Source organism: Ahaetulla prasina, chromosome 6 (assembly GCF_028640845.1).
Source record: "Ahaetulla prasina isolate Xishuangbanna chromosome 6, ASM2864084v1, whole genome shotgun sequence".
In the NCBI taxonomy this organism is placed as follows: Eukaryota; Metazoa; Chordata; class Lepidosauria; order Squamata; family Colubridae; genus Ahaetulla; species Ahaetulla prasina.
In genome coordinates this window covers 37,894,279-37,915,926 of record NC_080544.1, presented here as the reverse complement: position 1 = coordinate 37,915,926, position 21,648 = coordinate 37,894,279, and the positions used below count along the sequence as shown (strand labels likewise).

At 39.3% G+C, this 21,648-nt stretch overlaps 2 protein-coding genes across 2 annotated transcripts in view; one reads left to right on the top strand and one right to left on the bottom strand.

Moving 5' to 3' along the window:
- STK32C (serine/threonine kinase 32C) overlaps positions 1-14,254 on the bottom strand; it is a 237,067-nt gene extending 222,813 nt beyond the window's left edge. The window contains exon 1 of the mRNA XM_058188833.1: positions 13,718-14,254. Within this exon, the coding sequence (XP_058044816.1) occupies positions 13,718-13,808 (91 nt within the window). The 5' untranslated portion in view covers positions 13,809-14,254. The remainder of the gene's footprint in view (positions 1-13,717) is intronic.
- A 1,700-nt stretch (positions 14,255-15,954) lies between these two features.
- LRRC27 (leucine rich repeat containing 27) overlaps positions 15,955-21,648 on the top strand; it is an 84,359-nt gene continuing 78,665 nt past the window's right edge. Inside the window, exon 1 of the mRNA XM_058188210.1 lies at positions 15,955-16,050. The gene's annotated coding sequence lies outside the window, so the exon portion shown is untranslated. The remainder of the gene's footprint in view (positions 16,051-21,648) is intronic.

The window sequence follows — 21,648 nt, the reverse complement described above, 5'->3', positions numbered from 1 at the left end:
ACTCTGTTTCTCTATCTGGATAACTTTCTGAAAACTGAACCCAATGGAGCCTTATTTTAAAGACAACCATATGGTGTAATGGTTAAAAATCTGGACTAGGAATGGGAACCCCAGCTTCTACTTCACCTTCAGCTATGAGAGCTCAGTGGATAATGTTGGGCAAATCACACTCTCTGTCAGCCCATTGATTTGAGCAAAATATGAAGATGGAGCACTACATATGCCTGTGTAGAGGAAATGGCCCTGAAGAAAGAATTTAACAGCTATTACATAAAAAGTAGCCTGGCCCAGGAAGGGAGGAATGAATGAGAAAGAATGCCTTGTCTCAATCCTTTTTTATATAAATCAAGGGAGAGAATCTCAGCCAGCTTTTCAAGTTACTGTTATATTTTTTAATAATAAAATAGACTTCTAGTATCAGGGACGCGGTGGCTCAGTGACTAAGACACTGAGCTTGTCGATCAGAAAGGTTGGCAGTTCGGTGGTTCAAATCCCTAGCACTGCATAACTGAGTGAGCTCCTATTACTTCTCCCAGCTTCTGCCAACCTAGCAGTTTGAAAGCACGTAAAAAATGCAAGTAGAAAAATAGGGACCACCTTTGGTAGGAAGGTAACAGAATTCCGTGCACCTTCAGCGTTTAGTCATGCCAGCCACATGATCATGGAATTGTCATCAGACAGCACTGGCTCTTCAGCTTAGAAACGGAGATGAGCACCGCCTCCTAGAGTCGGGAACGACTAGCACTTATGTGCGAGGGGAACCTTTACCTTTACCTTTTGGACTTCCAGTAGTTCTAATCATGTTTGTTTCATGACCAGGCGCACCTTAAAGAGCTGATATCCATCTTGAACTCTTAAAAGATTACTATAAATCAAATAATTATTAATACAGTTAGTATAATGGGATAAACCAGCATGCTGGCTGAGGAATTCTAGGCATTGAAGTGCACACATATTAAAGTGGCTGAGCTTGAGAAACCTTGAGAAATGCTGAGCCCACTTCCCTCTAGGTCATATGACCTCAAGTGACATATAAAAGGCATAATGCCCTATGCTTCCCAAAGAGTGAAGGAACATGAGAGGAAAATACAAACACACAGGAGGCCCAACATAATGCTTCATTACACAGAAGAAATATCGCTGTTAATGAAGTTGTTAGAAAGAATTAAAAAATGCCTGCTCTCTGCAAGTTGTCCTTATTTTTATTTTATTTTTTAAGTAAAGAACCAATTTCGTTTTTTAAGAAACCAATTAATTCTGAAATTCTGTCTTTTGCTTATGCTTTAATGAACATCCTTAGTTCAAGATTGGAGTTTTAAGTATGTTGTTTAGCCTGAGAGTAGTCTTAATCATATGTTGCTAGAGATGAAACCCATGTGCTAAACTACTAAAGATTAAAGGAAGCTTAGGAAAGGCGCCCTCTCATTCTCTATCTGTATGAGCTTCAAGGATAGATTTCTTACATATCCAAGTCAAGAGTTATATTATAATGACACACATGGTGGTTAAGATTACATTTGAAATTGCTAACAAGGGCTACTGTTCTGAAATGAAGGTGCAGATGTTATTATTTTATCTGTCCATTAAGCTCCCCGGCCTCTTGTTCAAAATTAATCTCCAGGCTTTGGAGACTTGTATGAAAAGGAAAGCGTTATAGTGAACAGAGTGTATCCCAACTTGCATAAGATGTTGCACTTTTTGCTCAGGCAAAGCCACTAATTTCACAAGTCTATCTGAAAATATATCTACTTTATACATTATATTTATTCTTGGTCTTTTTCATCAGCTTCCCATTTGACATGCTCAACATAATTTCACTGTCCCATGTAACTTCCAAACATTTTCACACAACTTCTATTGTTATCCATAGAGATGATTAACCTTGATCAATAATTTGGCCCCGGGTTTTTCTGATCTTTAAAGTTCCCCAAATTACCAAATTCTTGGTCCCAAGTGAGGTAGAGAGGCAAGTATTTATTTCTCCCTCTGGGGTCAAAAATCAAAGGTCCTTCCTTTTTCTGACTACTTTGTAATACATTAAGAATTCAAAGGAAAGAGAGTTGTCATTCACTTTAGAGGCACTATCCAGGAACAAATAAGATACAATAGTTTTCGACTTACAACCACAAATGAGCCCAAAATTTCTGTTGGTAAGCAAGATATTTGTTAAGTGAATTGTACCTCATTTTAAGATCTTTCTTGCCACAGCCATTAAGTAAATCACTTCAGTTGCTAAGTTAATAATACAGTTGCTAAGTGAATCTGGCTCCCCTATTGACTTTGCTTGTCAGAAGGTCAGAAAAGTTGATCACGTGACCCCGGAACACTGTAACTGTCATAAATATGAGTCAGTTGCCAAGCGGCTGAATTTTGAACACATGATCAAGTCACATGCAACAAGTCATGAGAAAAAATACTTATAAGTCACTTTTCTAAGTGCAATTGTAACTTCAAACCAAATAACTAAACTTCAAACCAAACCAAACTAAATAAATTGTTGTAAGTAGAGAACTACCTGTATACCTTGAAAAAATCTAAAGACTTTACAGGGGAAGTATGACGAATTGAAGATGTCTCCAGAAATTCCTTGGAATTTCTCCAGATAAGGAGAAGACAGGAGATTGTCCATTTGTTATCTGAACAGCTGATTCTTACAAGGAGACCACAGGACAATTTTCTGCGATTTGAATGCCAGGAGACAATAGGATCAGCCACCTTGTGGACACTAAATCCACAAACCTCACTTTCTAATCATTTTCAGAAAAGATTTCCCTATCAACTATGTTAAAGCTATTTAGAGATTTTTGGAATTACAAATTTGAAGTCTTGAAAAGTCTTTATTTCAACTCTGAACAAAAGAAAAAATAATTATAAGCTTAAGAAGTTAAAGAATTTGAAATGAATAACAACAAGGTATTTGATCTAAGAAAGTTATAACTGGATTAAGGGTCCAAATTCCCTGAATTTAATGTTAGCATTTACTGTAAGATTTTGAAATTAGCTATACAAAATAAATAGACTAATTTTGATTATCCTGGTTATGGTAAATTATAAGTGATTGTTTTAGAAACTGGACACTATAAGAGGATAAAGATTCTAAACAGAAGAAAAAAATATATAAACCTGTTCTTGATATCAATTAATACCAGAACTTACAGAATGATATGAAACATCATAACTTCAGAAATATTAAAGATCTTTGAAGAACAGAACTAGAAATTAGTAAGTACCATATCAGCATTGTCAGTAATGATGTATGGAATTAATATAATAATTTATCTTTTTCCTCACTACAAATGAGAGAGCATAAAAGTCAGAATGAGGAGGAAGGAACAGCAGCAGTAAAAACAGCTTGTATATGACAACTCATACAGATAGGTTATTTGTAAATGATATTTGTAACTGAATAAATGATTGATTGATTACATGCCATCAAGTCACTGTAGACTCTTGGCAACCACAAAAATAGATTTTCACTATGAAAATGAATGCAATATTGTGTAATACTATCGGTAATACAGAGTATTAATTTCCAGCAAATAAATAAACAAGGAAGCTTAAGGACTGGGTTTTTAAATATTCCTTTTTTGTTGATTTCTTTCAGCCATAGATGACATTCCTTGGTCTATAAGATAGTTTTCTTTTCAAAATGCTTAGTAAATGTTTTTTAGAACTAGAATCAGATATACCTATATATAAATCTGAATCTTTGTGGAGTGTGTGATGGTAATATAAGCTAAAAATAAATACTTGCCAAGATGAAGTATATATTAGTTTCGGAGACAACAAATTCTCACACTACAGATGTAAACATGCTTTTTAATTTCAGTGAATATAAAGGGTGTATAATTACCCTTTCAGTTATTACTTGACAGTGAATTCTTTGGAGCAATTCAAAGGCCAAAGCATCAAAGAGAAAATATTAAATAATCAAGAAGAGCTCTCAGAAGTAGATTAGTCAAGGCTGCCTCATCTCTTCTTCGTAATCTGTTAAGTTCAGCAGCATCTGTGCTCTACTCCAAGAGTTGGAATATGAAATACAATCATGTTCATACTCAACTGCTTTACAGTTTATCAAGACTGGAATGCTACTTAACATTTTCATCCTATGTAATACAGGGAGAATTTCATCCCATACTGGTCCATATCAGAATGCAAATTGTGAATAGGTTTAGGCCAAGGAAGCTCACAATCTTTCCTTATGTAGCCACAATATACTTGTATTATACATATTGTGGCCTTTTTGCATAGAGGAAGCTAAAGACTCTCAGGGATCACATGATAAAACTCTTGATTACCAAATCCCCATGACTCTGTCTTTGTAATGTGGGAGGGTTGACAAACTTAGCCCATTTCTAGACTCAGTATGCACCACGAAGTCTGTTATAGTTAATTCAAGTTACATACATACATACATACCAGGAGTGAAATGCTCCCGGCTCGGACCGGCTCGCCCGATCCAGTAGCGATGGCGGCTGCTAGTTCGGAGGACCGGTAGCAAAAGTCCCTGGCCCCGCCCCCCCTGCCTCTGCTGAGCCGCACCATCAGCAGAGGGTTTTTTTTTTTACTTTTAAAAGCAGGTTTTTCTTCAGCCGAAACAAGCCTTTAAAAGTAAAAAAAAGCCTTTGAGGATCCCGTCCCTCAGCTGAGATTAAACTTTAAAAAAAAATTTTTTTAAAGGCTCCTCTGACGATCTCACCTGAGTTCCTCATCAGCAGAACCTTAAAAACATGTTTTCTGTAGAAAACCTCCTTTTAAGAGATTCTAAGGCACTTACCTGATTACTGATCGAACGCATGGCTTTTTTCCCAACCAGAAAGCCCCAGTTTCACTTTCAGCACCAGACAGAATCAGTTGCTTAGCTAATCTATTTCATCACTGAGCAACTAAGGCTGGCTGACTTTGCTGGCTGAGGAACTCTGGGAATTGAAGTCCACAAACCTTAAAAAATAAAATAAAATAAAATAATAAAATAAAATATTTGTGCAGCTTTCTGAGATTTGGTGTGTTTCTGTAGTGTTTCACTCTAACTACACAAACACACAAAATCTCAGAAAGCTGTATGTGGTATTTTGTGTGTATGTCAGTTGTGTTGTGTTGTGTGTGTGTAAAGTGTGAAAGTTGGTTTTTGAGCTTTTTGTGGCTGTGTGAAGTGTGAAGTACAGCTGCTTTTCCATTGTGTGTGAGTCAGTTGTGTTGTGTTGTGTGTGTGTAAAGTGTGAAAGTTGGTTTTTGGTACATCTTATTGGTTTTTATACTTTATTATTTTTATTATTTATTGTTATTAGCCACACCCACCCAGTCATCTGACCACCAAGCCACGCCCACCAATTAAGCCACACCCACAGAACCGGTAGGGAAAATTTTTAGATTTCACCCCTGCTACATACGTACATGCTCAGATCTAGCACCGATGTAGCATAACTTCCTAACTAGCACTATTAAAGAGTCTTAATCATGAGGGTGAAGATTTGTTCTCAGAGCTTGTGGGTTGGTTTCCGAATTGTTTGTTACCAGGCTAGGTAACATCTTCAGCAGAGTTTAGGGGGTGTCAGTGTTCTTCTCTTTCTAAGGACTTTGTATGGTCAGTAGGTCTTGTGATGGTGAGGTCATATCAGGTGAGGTTCCCATCAGGTCTGGGTCTTGTGATGGGTCTTACGATGGATCAGGTATGGGTGTGTCAAGTGAAAGTCCCTGACCTAATGGGACCCTCACCTGACATGACCTCACCATCATAAGACCTACTGACCATACAAAGTCCTGTTGTGTCTTGCCCGCCCTCAGAGCAGCCGGGGCCTTCTTACCTGCTCCCCAACACTGAGGAATGTATGCCTTCCGGCCCAAGTCCTGGCTCCATGCCCCCACAAACAGCAGAAGAAGGAGCATCTCCCTGCCCCAGCCCTGACTCCATGCCCAGGCAAACGGAGCAGCTAGACCCCTCCCCCTCCTCCACAGCAGGTGAGCCTGAGGAGGGTTTACTCCCAAGAACAGCTGATTGGAGTGACCCTCGCATCAGAAGATTGGAGAGGCGGAGGCAACAGAGGGAAGGGAGGGGCAGGCCTTAATGAGTGCTGAGTCATGGAGCCACACCCCATGGCCTATATAAAGGAGCTACTTTCTGGCAGTCTCTGAGTCAGGCAAAAGTCAAACTTATCTTGCTGAAGTCACTTACTGGTCTCCTGCCTGCTCTGAGGACTTTGCTAGGACTTTGGGCAGAGCTGCAGAGGCAAGCCTGATTCGGATTTCCCGGACCCAGCCGTCAGCGGAGGAGTGGGACACGACAAGTCCTTAGAAAGAGAAGAACACTGACACCCCCTAAACTCTGCTGAAGATGTTACCTAGCCTGGTAACAAACAATTCGGAAACCAACCCACAAGCTTGGAGAACAAACTTTCATCCTCATCCTACATTTGAACCAAAGATATTTGCCACTTATTGCACTCCCAATCATATCAATAGCAGTTTATCTGCTGGACATCTTGACATCTGGCTTTCAACAAGGCTGAACTATTCTAGGCATGACAGATATCCCCAGTTAACGGCCCAGACTACTGTTGTGAGACATACAGCTTCTTGGATTCCCAATATGAAAGAGCACACAACTGGCATAAGGAAACATCTGTGCTGCTCTTTCTTCTAAACTTGCAGCAGCGTCAAAAAAAAATCTCAGAGGAATTAGCTTTTTTTTTAATTAAAATTTTCACATCACCTGGGTTCAGAGACTTATGCTAATTCATTTTCTTCCTCAGCCCTTAAGGGAGTACTAACTTGGAGTACTAACACTACCTTTATTGTAAGGTTACATTAACAGAATCTTGCAAGTCTTGAAAGTACATCTCCTCCCCCCCTCACCTTTACTAGGGAGGGTCCTTTCTGAGGTATTTGCCATGCCCCTATTCCTTCTGAGGACTTAGCTGCTCTTATCTGACCTTTGTCAGATCTGTGGCTCCTCCTCCTGTCTCTCAAGGACATTGTCACAAATCATTAGTCTTGTGCCAGTTAACTAGAAATGTTCTAAGAAGGCCCAGGTAGCATGATATTAATGAATTAATAATTAAGATCTCTGGGCATTGACAAGGAGATTATACAAAGACTTTGTGGAGCTTCATGTAGCCTCTTAATGAGGAAGATAGGCAGATGTTTAATTTCAAGGATAGACTTTTTAAAAAAAGAACTTAAGGCTGTACACATGAGTGTCCACACAAAACAACCTTGTAAGATAGTTGGATGAGGAGAATTACTACCTCAAAATCACCAAGTGAGTTCTTCAGCCTTAATTATTTTGAATGGCTTGTTAAAAGCCAGTCCCCTACAGTTCTTTCCAACTGCAAGCTTGCTAAGCATCTTAGCTTCTGGCTGGCTATAACAAACTGCAGAACTATTAATGCAAATTTAAAATAGCCTTTCCTATCTTAAGTCCTCCACATGTTTTGGACTACAACTGTCTCATACCTGGTAGTTTTCCATGGTTGTTGGAACTGATTGACACCAGGCTGGAAAGGCTTATTTAGAATCTCTGTTGCTGATGTTTTAGTGCAGGTAATATTTCTTTCTTTAATTCATTTTTAATTAGGAGCATCTGTTTTCCCCACTTTATAGATGAGAACTTCAACCAGAGCTCACATCTTTTCCTCACGAGCTCTCTAGTGCTCTGGTGAATTGTTCTTTTGAATTGGGTGGGAAGGAGCGCTCTAACTGCAGTTCCACAGAATATACAGTCTGTTGCATCCTCCACTGTAGTGTTACTGTAAAAATAATGTTTCTTAATTCAATGGGATTTGGCCCCAAATACAAATTACAACATATAATTACAACAGCTAAACTATAATGCACTCTTGGTTTTTTGGCTTAAATCATACTCTGCTTTCTGAACTGCCTTCCTTCCCATCATCCACATTCACTCTTTAATAGTCATCATGCTAAATACATATCCCAAAATGTGCCTCTTAAAAAGGTACGTTTGTTTCAAATGAACACTGTAGTCTCAGATTACTGATATTTTCCACTGATTCAGAATAGCTGGAAACCAATGGAGATGATAAAGACCTTGGTGTTTTCATATCGAATGATTAAAGTGCCAAAGCCCACTGCAACTATATAGCAAAAAAGGATCTAAGAGTTGTAAACTTAATCTTGCGTAGCTTCTTCTCCAGAAATATTACACTACTAACCAGAGCATATAAAACATTTGCTAGACCAATTCTTGAATACAGATCACCTGTCTGGAACCCATACCTCTTTTCGGACATTAATACAATTGAGCGTGTCCAGAAATATTTTACAAGAAGATTCTCCACTCCTCTGAATACAACAAAATACCTTATGCCACCAGACTTGAAATCCTGGGCTTAGAAAATTTAGAACTCCATCACCTTCAGCATGACCTGAGCCTAACTCATAGAATCATCTGTTACAATGTCCTTTCTGTTGAAGACTACATCAGCTTCAATCACAACAATACACGAGCACACAATAGATTTAAGCTTAATGTGAACCGCTCCAATCTTGATTGCAGAAAATATAACTTCAGTAACAGAGTTGTTAATGCCTGGAATGCACTATCTGACTCTGTGGTCTCTTCCCAAAATCCCCAAAGCTTTAACCAAAGACCTCACCCCATTCCTAAGAGGTCTGTAAGGGGCGGGCATAAGAGCACCAACGTGCCTACCGTTTCTGTCCTAATGTTCCCCTTGATTGTATCCAATTCATATAATTATTTCATGCTTATACTTATATATATGCTTATATGTCGTATAGTTATTTCATGCTTATGCTTATATATACCATTGTGACAAAATAAATAAATAAAAAATAAAGTTAAAATAAATAATACCTATAAATACATATTAAATGTATTAAATAATACATATAAATCTGTCCAAATATTAGTCAGTGACCAGCTTCTCAGTTACCCATTGCTCTCAGAAGTCCCTCCTGGTTGACTGGCTCCTAGTACAGGTGGTCCTTGACTTACAACATTAAGTGTTCAAAATTACAATCGCACTTAGAAAAATGACTTATGATCATTTTCATGTTTACAACCATTGCAATATCCCCATGGGCACATGATTAAAATTCAGATGTTCAGCAATTGGTTCATATTTATGACGGTTGCAGTGTCCTGGGGTCATGTAATCCTCTTTTTCGACCTTCTGACAAGCAAAGTCAACAGGAAAGCCAGTTTCACTTAACAACCATATTCCGAACTTAATAACTGCAATGATTCACTTAACAACTGTTGCATGAAAGGTCGTAAAGTGGGCCAAAACTCACTGAACAATTATTTTACTTAGCAACATAAAAGTTGGGCTCAATTGTGGTCATAACTCGAGGACTGTAGAAAAGTGAAAACGCTGCCACCGAGAGAAATAGCATTTTCCATACTCTGCCGCAAAGTCAAACCCTCCAGTGAACTGTATTTTCTTCTCCCCTTGCTTTGGCTCATTCAAAAGAAACAGATTGGGTTCAAAAATATGTTGACAGTCCACAGAGGGCAGACTAAGTGCAATTAATTCCATTTATACACCGAGTAACGACCCAACCAGGTTGTTAAGATGACAGATGTCCAACTTAGAAAATACTGAAATGTAACATTTTGTTAAGAGACATCATTTGGACATCATCCAGATTAAACAAAAGGAGGGGAAAAGCAAATAATATGGTTACACACACTGAGGGTTTCTTTGGCTGAATATATTCCGAAACCGAAAGTTCCTGATCTTTCCCATTCTCCATTGGATCCCTTCCTTAAAAATCAGGGTGTGATTGGCATTAAATTGCTAATTAGGCTATATCAACTTGAAAAATAAATAAAATCTCTCTTTCTCTTCTATACATAGTTCCTTCCTAACACATGACGTTTGGTAAAAGAAAACACTTTCCTATGTATAATGAACTACGATGCTCGAAGAAACAAAAATAGACATTGTCTCTGTATCTATGGCGCACTTATGCACCATAATTATGGTATAGTAAAACTTGAGGCGGCAGCAGTAAAAACACATCAACTATACAGTTTTACAGACTCTTCAAGCTTAATTGAGGATACATATGGGTGCAGGAGGTGAAACAATATGAAGGCATTTTGATATATATTTATATGTTTAATTAGGGTATCTCAGTCATGTTATTGCTATGAGAACTCTAAAAGTCATTCCATTCCATGCCATGACAGAGATAGGAAATTGGTTCCTTTTCAGGGGATGTTCTTTTTATATTTTGCTTTTTTTTCTTACATTTTTTTCTTTTCTTTTTTTCTTTTAGCCATTACCTTTTCTTGTTCTATTTTTTTTTTAATTTTTTTAAAAAAGGACCCCAAGTCTCATTTCTGTTCTGTAACTAGGTATTTTTCATATATTATGAACAAATCTGAAATATGTAGATCAGTGGTGCCCCCAGTCTTTCCTGCTCTGCAGACTGGCAGAAACAGCAGCGGGGGAGAGGAGATGGTCTCATGTGTGCAGTCACCACTTGCGCAAATGGAGCTTTGCCACTCACTGCTGTTTATGTCGCCCAGTTCACAAGGGGCCGCAGACTGGTACTGGTCCACAGACCAGGGGTTGGGGATCCCTGATTTAGACCAGCTGAAGGATTATGCGTGTTTATTCTGAATCCTTTTGCAGTTCCTTGCTCAAATTGACAGCTCACTCTTAAAACAGAATTGAGAGGTTTTATTACAGAAAATTGGGATTCTCCTTCCAGATTTTATTAACATTTCCTTGACCTCTGCAATGGAAAGTTCACTGCAGTTTAGCCCATTTGCGTGAATGATACAATACCAGTGAATAATACAATACCAGCACCAGTGTAAAGAGTATGTTCCTGGTTTGGAAAAAAGAAACCAAAACAAAACTGAATACTTTTTGAACTATTATTTCACGTAACCCACGATTCAGATGCCGCACTACTCACACAAATCCAAGTAGACAATATATATATGAGGGGTGTGTGTGTGTGTGTGTAAAAACTTGTTTATTTTGTTCTGGCTGCCTTTGTGTCCTAAAATATCTAACCAAACTGGTGGGTAGAAAAGTTTACAAAGGAAAAAAAATGTAATGATCCTTGAAACAATGCTATATGACATTGAGAGATGACTCATGAAAGTTGCATTGCATTTCACTCCCCTTTGGGGACTTCCTTAGATATTAAGTCTCTTTTTCAGATCCCAGCTCTAGCAAAACTTCCATCCAGCCTCAGAGTAAGGAGAAGGCTATACTTCTCTGTTAGAAAGTTCATTTTCAAAAGAAAAAGAAAAAAAGTGGGTGTCTTTCACTTCATTTAATTACTTTCATCCTATAGTCAGAAGACCAGAAAGTAGGCCTGAAAGCTTTCATTTTGGGGAGCAGTTTGAGAGAAAACAACACTTGGATTCGAGATGTTACACATTTTTTTATTTCTTCAAGAGAGCAAATTTTGACGTTCTCAAAATCATTAAATGCAAAACAGTAACCATAACACATTAATCATATGTGATCATGCTGGAAAAGCAAATGAAATATTTTTGTCCCCCTGCCTTTGATGCATTTTACAGAGTGTGGATGTCAGGGAGAAGGCTACAGCACAGTGGCAGAATGCCTACTCTGAATGCAAAAGGTTGCAGGTCCAATCCATGACAGGTAAGGCTGGAAAAGCTTCTTGTCTTGACAACCAGTGCTAGCCAGTGACAGATTGAGCTAAACTAAGCATGAAATAGAATTCACATTAAGAGAGGCTAAGTGTAGGAAGAGTTGCTGATTCTAGAATAATGGGAGTACAAATTAAATTTAGAAAAGTGTAGTTGGAACCACCTGCTGAAGGAGAGGAGGCCACAGCTGGGGGACAGGATTAAAAGACATTTCAGTTTACAGTCCATAAGAACAAGAAAATGTTTTAGGTCAAATCCTTAGGTCTACAGTATATCTGTTATTTCCTAAGGGAAGAGGCAGACAGCCTGGCATGATTCTTGTAAATTGATAATCAACAACAAACCTGTGTGACCCATTCTCGGAGGTGTTCTGATTGCTTGAGCCTGACAAAAACTAAGATACACTTTGTGTATCTAAAGTGTTTAAACAACTGTTGGACCTTAGTTTCAGAAATGAAATAACCAAACATTACTCTAAAAACTATTCTCTTACACAAGTTAAATTAAAAGGCTATGATTACAAAAGACAGATTTTGAAATCAGACAGGTGAGAGAGGGCTTCAATACTAAATTGCTTCTTGAGAGGCAGAAAAGATTTTTTTTAGAGCAGTATGGCTGCTAAAATCATCTGATGAGAATTTCAAACTTAATTTGTTAAAACTTTACTGATGTAGTCAATATTCTTTCTTTAACCTCTAAGCTTTATGCCATATATTAGCAATGAAATACAGCCTGGTCCCTTTAATAACCCAGAGAAACATCCCAATAGTTTTATTTAAAAAGAATGAAATTATCAACAAATTGGGTCAGATGACAAAATTGTTTTTTCCAATTCTGCCCGAATCAAATACAGAAAATCCATCTAATTCAAAATGCTAGTTTGAAAAATATTTTTACTAGACTTTGGTAGATGCAGTTGCTTGCACATAAGGGTTTTTTTTAATGTTCTAAATAACTATTTCTATCAATCCCCTCAGCTAGCTGGCTTCTGACAACATCAGTGATTTATGACTGGTTTTCTCAGTGCTACTTAAGACAGAAATGGATTAATACTACTAAAGTGGTAAGGAAAAACAAAAAGTAGAAAAGATTCAAGGCAAATTTATACCCACAGAAAACCAGAGTAGAATTATATGATATAACTTAACAATGCATTTTGCATGAAGGCGCCCATAAATCCTGATTTGACCAGCTCAAATTTCCACACGTTTATTTAGGTATTTAAAGCCAAGTACTTAGGATGGCAGCCCTTTCCTCTATATTGAACTCAGATTGAACAACTATGCAGAAATTAGCTATTAATAGTACTGTAAGAAGACAGCACATGATAAAGGATCATTTTCTTCAGCTGAGTCTGTAGCGTAAAATAGGCTCCTAATTTCTTCCGAGGGGGCGGAGAGAGGCTAATCCCCATTGGTAAAACGGTCTATATAGCGCATTAGTAAACTACATAGCCTAATAAATCCTCATTGTAAAATCTTCCCAGCTCTATTAAGCCCCTGCTAAATTCCAAATCCTATTCGAGTCAAAGCCGAATCGCACGCCGGCAAGTTCGAGGAAAGATCGCGTGTGTAACTTTCTCGGAGCGTTTGCGCGTTTACGAAACGGGGATCTCTGGAGAGGCGGGGGGTCCCCGTTCCACATCTGCCCCACGACAAGGCACGAGCCAGCTCCCCTCCCCGAAAAAGTTGCTCGGAAAATCGTGAGGCACCTAACCGAAGCCGAGAGTTTGCTGTCCTCCGAAGAAAAAATACTGTCTCCCCCTCCCGTGGGTCTTCTCGCCCCTCTCCTCAGCAGCTTCGCTGCCGCAACCTATTTCCTCACTTCCAAATAGCCCCACGCTCCGCGCCCAGAGCAGCTACTAGAGTTTGCCCGGAGCACTTTGCTAAGCGGAGGGTCGCGTCGCGCTTCCTTTCCCGGAGGTACACAGGGAGCCGCTTGGGAAGGGCCCTTCCGACCTGCTCTCTCCTTCCCATCCCACCAACCTGACATATAAAGGACCGGGGGCTGCGAAGGAAGCCAAACGCGCCCCCCTCCCCCGGGCACGGCAGCCCGTTGCTTGTCCGGGGTTCGGGGCCAGGACGGCACACTCACCATCTTCCTTCTCGTCGAACACGGGTCTTTTGGAAGACGAGGAAGAGGTGCTGGCGCCCATCCTCTTCTTCCACTTGCTCCAGTGAAACATTGGCGGAGGAGGCGAATTGGCATCCCCTAAAAAGTCCACAAGAGAGCGGGGCGAGCCGGGCTCGGCGACCACGGCGGCAAGCGGGAGAGTCGGAACCCCTTCAAGATGGATCTCGCGGGTTACGCGTGTTACGCGCGCCGGTGTGTAAACGTGTCTTGAGTATCTCTTTCGGGCTCTACTCGCCCGCTTTTGTCTCCACCGCTCGCTCTTGCTCTCTTCTCTCTCCGTCTCTCTCTGTCTGTCTCTCTGCACGGCGCTGGAGAAGGCGGTGACGGCTGGAGCTGCAGTTGCCCAAGACTCGCTTTGCTCTTTTGGGGACCCCCTTCTTCTCCCCTCCCTTCTCCGATTCCTATTCCCGTCGATTACTCCCGCCTCTGGAAAGGGGGGGGGGCCGGCGTGGGAGAACCTCCTCCAAGGAGCCACACCACAAGCCACGACAAGCGAGCAAGAAAAACCCAAAGCACGCTAGCTTTCTTCTCTATCCTTCTTTCTCCTTTCGCCTCTCTTCCAAACCCACCTAAGCTTTAGCCTCCACGCTAGATGGAGGCGGGCGCCGCTGAAGAAACCCGGCGTTCCCCTAAAGCGAGCTGGAAAAGCCAGGATTTGTAGGGCGGGGAGGGGAGGGGGGGGGCGTTTCAAGCTCGTAGACTCCGGAGCCGGCTGCCTTAAAGCGAACGCGACTCGTAGCGCCTCCGTCCGTGGCTAGATGGCGCTCGAGGCGCGCGAACGCGGGCTTTTACCTTTAACCTTCTGAGATCATCGAGATGCTGCTTCTTGGGGAAGGGGAGGAGATGCTCTATTCTGCGGAAAGGGGCCTCCGACCGCTTTTCGGATTGGGTTGGTCCCAAAGCGGACACTTAGTGCGATGCAGCAGCGAAAGAAAGGGGAGTTGTTTCGTCTATTATTAATGATTGTTTGTTCTCCTTTAAGGGATGTAGTGGCTATTGGTGACCCACGCTGTATTTGGAGTCCTATTTATTTTGTGGACCACTTGGACCTCGGGAAAACGCTATGTCTCTGAATTTCAGGTCTGCTGGAGAACATAAGGATGACGCTGCAAAGGCATTTTTGTCTCAACCTTCCATTGTATTTGGCTGGTTGTTGTAAAAAAGAGACCATTGGAGGAGAGGGGACTTTTGATCTGATGCGGAGTGTGATTCATAAAGTGATTGATGTCAAAATAAATTATTGTTCTTGCTGTTATTAAAAAAGAAAATGTATTTTCCATGATATGGCTACTGTTAATAATTTGGAAAGGAGGGGGGGGAAATCATGGTTGGACTTTCTTTTGACTCCTATTTTACTGTACAGGTAGTCCTCGACTTACAACAGTTCACTTAGTGACCATTACAATCGCACTGAAAAAGTGACATGACCATTTTTCACATAACCATTGCATCATCCCCAAGGTCATGATCAAAATTCGGATGCTTGACAATTGGTTCAGATTTATGACAATTGCAATGTCCTAGGGTCATATGATCACCTTTTGCGACCTTCTGACAAGCAAAGACCATGGGGAAACCAGATTCACTTAACAACCATGTAATTAATTTAACAATTGCAATGATTCACTTAACAAATGTGGCAAGAAAAGTCATAAAATGAGGTAAAACTCACTTAACAAATTTCTCACTTAGCAATATAAATTTCAGGCTCAGTTGTGGTCATAAGTTGAGGACTACCTGTATTTTAGCTTTGCCTTCAACTCAGCCTTCACTTCACTCAGCCTTCACTTCTTTATTTTATTTTATTTATTTTATTTAATCATATTTATATACCGCCCTATCTCCCGAGGGACTCAGGGCAGTTAACAGGCACTTAAAAACACATAAATACAGAGTAAAAAACAATTAAAAAACTTATTCTAAACGCCAAATATTTAAAAATATAAAAAATAAAACCCAGTTTAAAACCCGTAAATTTAAAATCTAACTCAGTCCTGCGCAAATAAATAAGTGTGTTTTAAGCTCGCGGCGGAAATTCTTATAATTGCCTGCCTGTTTTCTTGGCAAATTTTTCAGAAATAGTTTGTGCTTGCCTTTTTCCTAGGGCTGAGAGAGAAGGACTGGCTCAAAGTCCCCCTGCTGGCTTCCTGCCTAAGGAAGAACTTGGACGAACTTGGAAGAACTGGTCAAGCTTCTGTTTAAGAGTCTTAAAGCACTACCAGAAATGGGCTTTTCCAATCAACTGAAAATGCTACACTTTCCAAACAGCTATTAGAAGCAACAGTGAGTGACAGGTAACCTGACCAGGCATGTTATCCTGATTAATTGCTCTCCAAATACAGTATGGTGGTCTTGATAGCATGGGGAGCCACAAGACCCTTTGTATGCTAACTACCTATGCCTGTCATTAGCTCTTTATAACAATGTCCATCTATTTGAGCAGCATCTCTGCCTAATCTTACAGCTGTTTTAATTTTCATCCCAGAATAGGGTATCAAACAGGAACACCATAGAGTAGGGGTGTCAAACTCAAAGCCTGTGGTTCAGATCCGGGTACTTAGATCTAGTCCACGCAGCTGCCCTGGAAACAGCAAAGGACTGGTTCATGATACCACTGCCAATAAAAAAAAAGCTTGGGAGGGCGTTTCCCAAGCTCTGTTTTCACTGGCAAAGCGCTCGGGCCACCACAGGTGCCCCTGACACAAGTGACATCGAGCTGGCCACACCCACCCAAAAAAACAACCCTGATGAAATTGAGTATGACACCCCGCCATAGAGATATTAAAATAGCAAGCCACTGTCACTCACTTCGGCTCAGAATATAGTAGCTCTAGCTCCCAAGTAAACTTTCTAGAACAGCTTCCCTAATCTGGGACCACTCCATATTTATTGGGATTACAACTTCCAGAATCCCTAGTCAGCATGGAATTCTCCTTAGGAATTCTGAAAGTTGCAGTCACAAGCAATTCAAAGAGCATTAGATTAAGACAATGAAGAAGTATATCAGAAAACATTTTGTCCAAACTTTGGTCCAAAATTTAGTCTATAATTTGTTTTAAGTATTAAAGGGTTTTGAAGTCTGTATATAACAACATGTTTTAAAATTTAGAATGAAAAAGTCAATTTTTATTTTTTTTTAAATCTAACAATTGAATGTTAGCTGAATTTCAAATTATTCTTGCAATTATTTGGATATTTGTGTTTTCCAAAAGATTGTATTTCTAATTAGCTCTGCTAATTAAATTACAGTTGATTTCTTCCTTTTCTCTAATTGATTAGTTAAATTGCATGCTGTTTTGGGGGGAAATTCTGAAGGAAATTTTTATAAGAAAAGGTCTTCAGTTTAATACATGCCCTGGCTTTCTTCACTCTACTATACATCTTTATTTAGGATTTTTTATATTCTTAAAATATGAAATTATATCAAATGATTCATAATTTCACCAAAGTTTAGAAAGTCATATGTGATGTAGCACTTTTTTCTACAAAAAGATAAATGATCCTCATTTCAAATGAACGAATTATTCTGCAGTTACAGGGTAAGAAAATAACATTTTATGCCTTGCGAGATAAACCAAGTGGTAATATGTGGCTAAGGAAAAGTCTCACAAATATCCTTTTATGCAACAGTGCTATCCAAGAAAAGTATGCTTTTTGTGCCAGAAAGCCATATTATTTATAGACTCTGCTAGTCTTAAAATAAATACTCAAATATTGTATACAATAATACATGTATCAATGACAATTACAAAATATTGGGCAATGTTCTGCAGATCATTTTACAGATTAGGAATAAAGAATATTGCAGAGCTGTAGTTGAAAATGCTAATGAACCTGTCTAGTGACAGACTGAATAAAAATTGATCCATATATCTCTGTCACCAGGCTAATCCTAAATGAATTTACTGAGAAGCAATTCTCCAGACTTTAAAAGTGCAAGAGACTAGCTTTGAAACATTTATTAAGTTAAATCAACTCTTAAACCATTAGCACTTAAACAAAAGTATGGAATTATTAATACAATAAATTCTACAAGGATAGCTATATTTCTTTGTTGCAGCGATACACCCCAAATCTATTTGGCCTCCTAAAGTAGCAACAAATTCATTGCAGTGCAAGCATTAATTAGTTTCATTTTTTCAGATGCTTGCACTGCTGCCCTTAGTTAGATATTTATATATTTATATAAGAATATTATGAAACCCAAAGGTCATGAAATGCAAGAGGCAACAATGGGTCAAGATTTAAAAAGAGCTCCTGACTGGAAAAACAGTAATTAAAGATAATGCTATGTGTCTTACAAGCCTCAAGCTAAATTAACATTCACTGTACGAAACAAAATTCAGGAATAGATTGGTTTATACAATACATAGACTCATAATACCATTTCTTGAAAATGACTACAAAAAAAGCTTTTATTATAAAGACATATTAGTGTTCCTTCAGTTCAAGCATACAAAAATTATACTGCTAAAAGCCTCAAATTTCTATTGAATATAAAAATAGCATTTCATGAATGTACAGTTTCATTGATGAAAACTAATACAGTTGATAGATTTAGGTTTATCAAGAAATGCATTTCTTCAGTGATTTGGGCAGAAGTTGTAAGGTTATCAAGGATTTTGTTCCCATTAAAGTTAGCAAAGTTATGTTATGCATCCTTGGTTTCATTGTGAAGGGAGACAGCTGGCAATCCTCTAGTGTTTACAGATGAATTCTGGTTTGCAGAGGGAACCTAGCGGATTTAAGATATGATGACTATTCATTTCTTTGTGACCACAGAGCCCCACATTACACTTTGCTGGAGGGAATGAAATTTTATCTTGGCAGAATGAGTTGCTTTAATTGGTTGCTCTCTTGCAAGATGCCAAGAGCATACCTATTTTTGTTCCTGAGGAGCTGTTGTATAAGATTTTTAAAAGTTTGAGATTTGAGAGAGTGAATAAAAACTGTGGGTTAGAGATTGACAGAAAGTAGGCAGTCCAATATTTTCTGTAACATTTACTCAAAGACAGCTTTGAGTCCATCAATCAGAATAGAGCTGGAAGGGACCTTGGTGATCTCCTAGTAGTCCAACTGCCTGCTCAAGCAGGAGACCCCATACCATTTCAGACAAGGGGCTGTTTAGTCTTTTCTTAAGAATGTCCAAAGATGAAGAGTCCAGAGAATGAATAGGGCCTTTTCTTCTTTTCTCTAATATATATTTGAAGCCCTATTGATAAAGAATGAACAAAGGATTATAACTGTAATGATAAAGAAATTGTGATAAGAGATCTGTGAGTCAAGGTGAACTGTGGTGCCTTCATGAACACAATTACATAACAGGTGTTTTCACATTGAGTTCTCCTTTTCCTCTTTCCCCTCTCCTTCTCCCTCCCATTCCCTCTCCTTCTCCCTGCCCTGATGTTCCCCAATGGTTTATCTCCAAATATCAGCAAGACCCAAACCTATTGGGTCTCCAAACCTGAATTAGATTGGTTCTACCCTCCAACACTATATTGCCACTTGCTGACAGTAAAAAACTATCAATTATATAAAAACTCCTCTTTTTACCCTTGGCAATCTATTATAGAGCAGACTGATTATTTCTAATTTTGACTTTGCGTGACTGCATTCAAAGATGGGTGGGTAATTTATGCTTTCAAAGTAAATAATATTTAGCATATCCTCTGCATTTAGTTACAGTTAGCTATTTGCATTTTGCCATTTAATAGGATGGAGATGCATATGATGGCCTATTTCAATAATGTCTAAGTAACATTCAGACAATTTCAATATTTTTTTTTGGCAGAGAATGCTGAAAATCTATTTTCTCTGGTATACTGAAATGACTTTTCAAATTATGCCTCTTCACTAAAAAGCTCATATTTTCCGTGAATGTTCATCTTAAATTTAGTGATACATTTAATTCAGTGGTATCAATGTGACATTTGAAAAGAACATCTATGGTTAGGTTAATGATAAGTTAGAGAAACTGAATAGATTCAAAATCATGGAAAATCTGGGATCAGCTGATACTTCACTTTCAAGTTACCCAGAGAAGTCATGTTTGTAGGGAACATTCAATATACTCTTTGAAACACTGAAAAAATAATAAATGTAAATATAACAATATAAAGCAAGGAAACAATAAAAATAAACAAGGAAAGTAAAATAACATGAATTAAAAGATGGACAGAGAGAGGAACTGGAAAGCGCAAGGGGAGGCAGGATCAGCTGATTAGTCCAGTAGTCACCTTCTATGTGCTAGTCTCCTACTGGGTTCACAAGCCAACTTGCAGAGCCAGATCTTCAGGTCCTTGTAAAAGATTAAGAGGGTGGAGGCAAACGTTACACAGGAGGGCAACATGTTCCAGGGTGGCGGTGTTACAGCAGAGAAGATTTTTCTACTAGATCCTACCAGCCAGAGTTCCTTCACAGACAGGATCTGCCAGCATGACAAGAGTAGGCTTGTTTTAGCAGGAAGAGACGGTTCATTAAGTAATCTGAACCCATGGCATAGAGGTGCTTTAAAAGTTGTAACCAACACCTTGAACTGCATCCAGAAGCAATTCGGCAGCCAGTGCACCTCACGAAGCTGTGGTGTATCACGGCCCCTTCTACGGGCTCCAAAGACTGCTTGTGCTGCTGCACTTTGTAGTGGTTAAAGTTTCTGAATGCATTTCAAGGGTAGTCTCATGTAAAATGTATTGCAGTAATACAGATGACAAGGGCTTGAGTGACCGAGCACCAAGCGTCCTGATCCAGGAAAGGCCAGAGCTGATGCACAAACCAAAACTGTGCAAAAGGTCCCCTAGCCACAAGCACTACCTTCAAACAGATTGCAAGTTCAGGAGAACCCCTAAATTGCAAACTGGGTCTGAACAGGGTAATGCAACTCCATCCAGAATTAAAGATGTCAAAGATACAGAACTTGAAGCTCCATGCAGCTAAGGCCACTTGGTCTTGCCAGGGTTCAGTTGTAGCCCATTTATTACTGATTTCTTATATTGGTCTGTCCCCCCAAAACCTCACAGAATTTATGCATAGGGTTTATATTGGGGCTAAAGTAATGACTGCTCAAAAGAGGCATTAGCAAACAGATTCACCTCCAAGAACCCAACAGCCTTGGCCTGTTCTGAACCAAAATGATGCAAAATTCATCTTGTATCTTATGATACAAGCTCTGCCACTTTGCATTTCAGAGGTGGGTTTCAGCAAGTTCTGACCAGTTCTGGAGAATCAGTATCAGAAATGTTGAGTAGTTCGGAGAACCGGTAGTAAAAATTCTGACTGGCCCCGCCCCCATCTAGTCTCTGCCTCCGGAGTCCCAGCTGATTGAGAGGAAATGGGGATTTTGCAGTACCCTTCCCCTGCCACGCCTACCAAGCCACACCCACAGAACTGGTATTAAAAATTTTTGAAACCCACCACTGATGCACTTCCAAGACCAGAGAAGCTATGAAGAGAATTTGTGTTGCAGTTCTGCAACATACATTTCAACACTTGTTTTCCCCCCTTAGTGGCTACCCATTCTTGCATGATATAATTAGCACAAACATCCCATTTCACATTTTAGACACATTTTATTGAGAGCAATCAGGTTGGCGGATACCTGGTTTCAAATAGTCATGTTACATTTTTTCCTTTTAAAAGATATTCTGCTTTTCTACAGCAAAACAATGCTTATTCAATGTTATCTGGCAGAAACAAACACAGTTTTAATCTCAGAGTGATTATAGAGTGCCATGTTACCATAGGTTAAAAAGTAAAACTACACATTTAGAGTTATTTGGGGGAGGGAGTTGTTTCTGTTGTTATTCTAACGCATCTGGAATATAAAAGCAATTGCCAAACAGGGAAAAGATAGCTGTGTTTCATAACTGAAGTAATAAACACATGGCAATTTGACC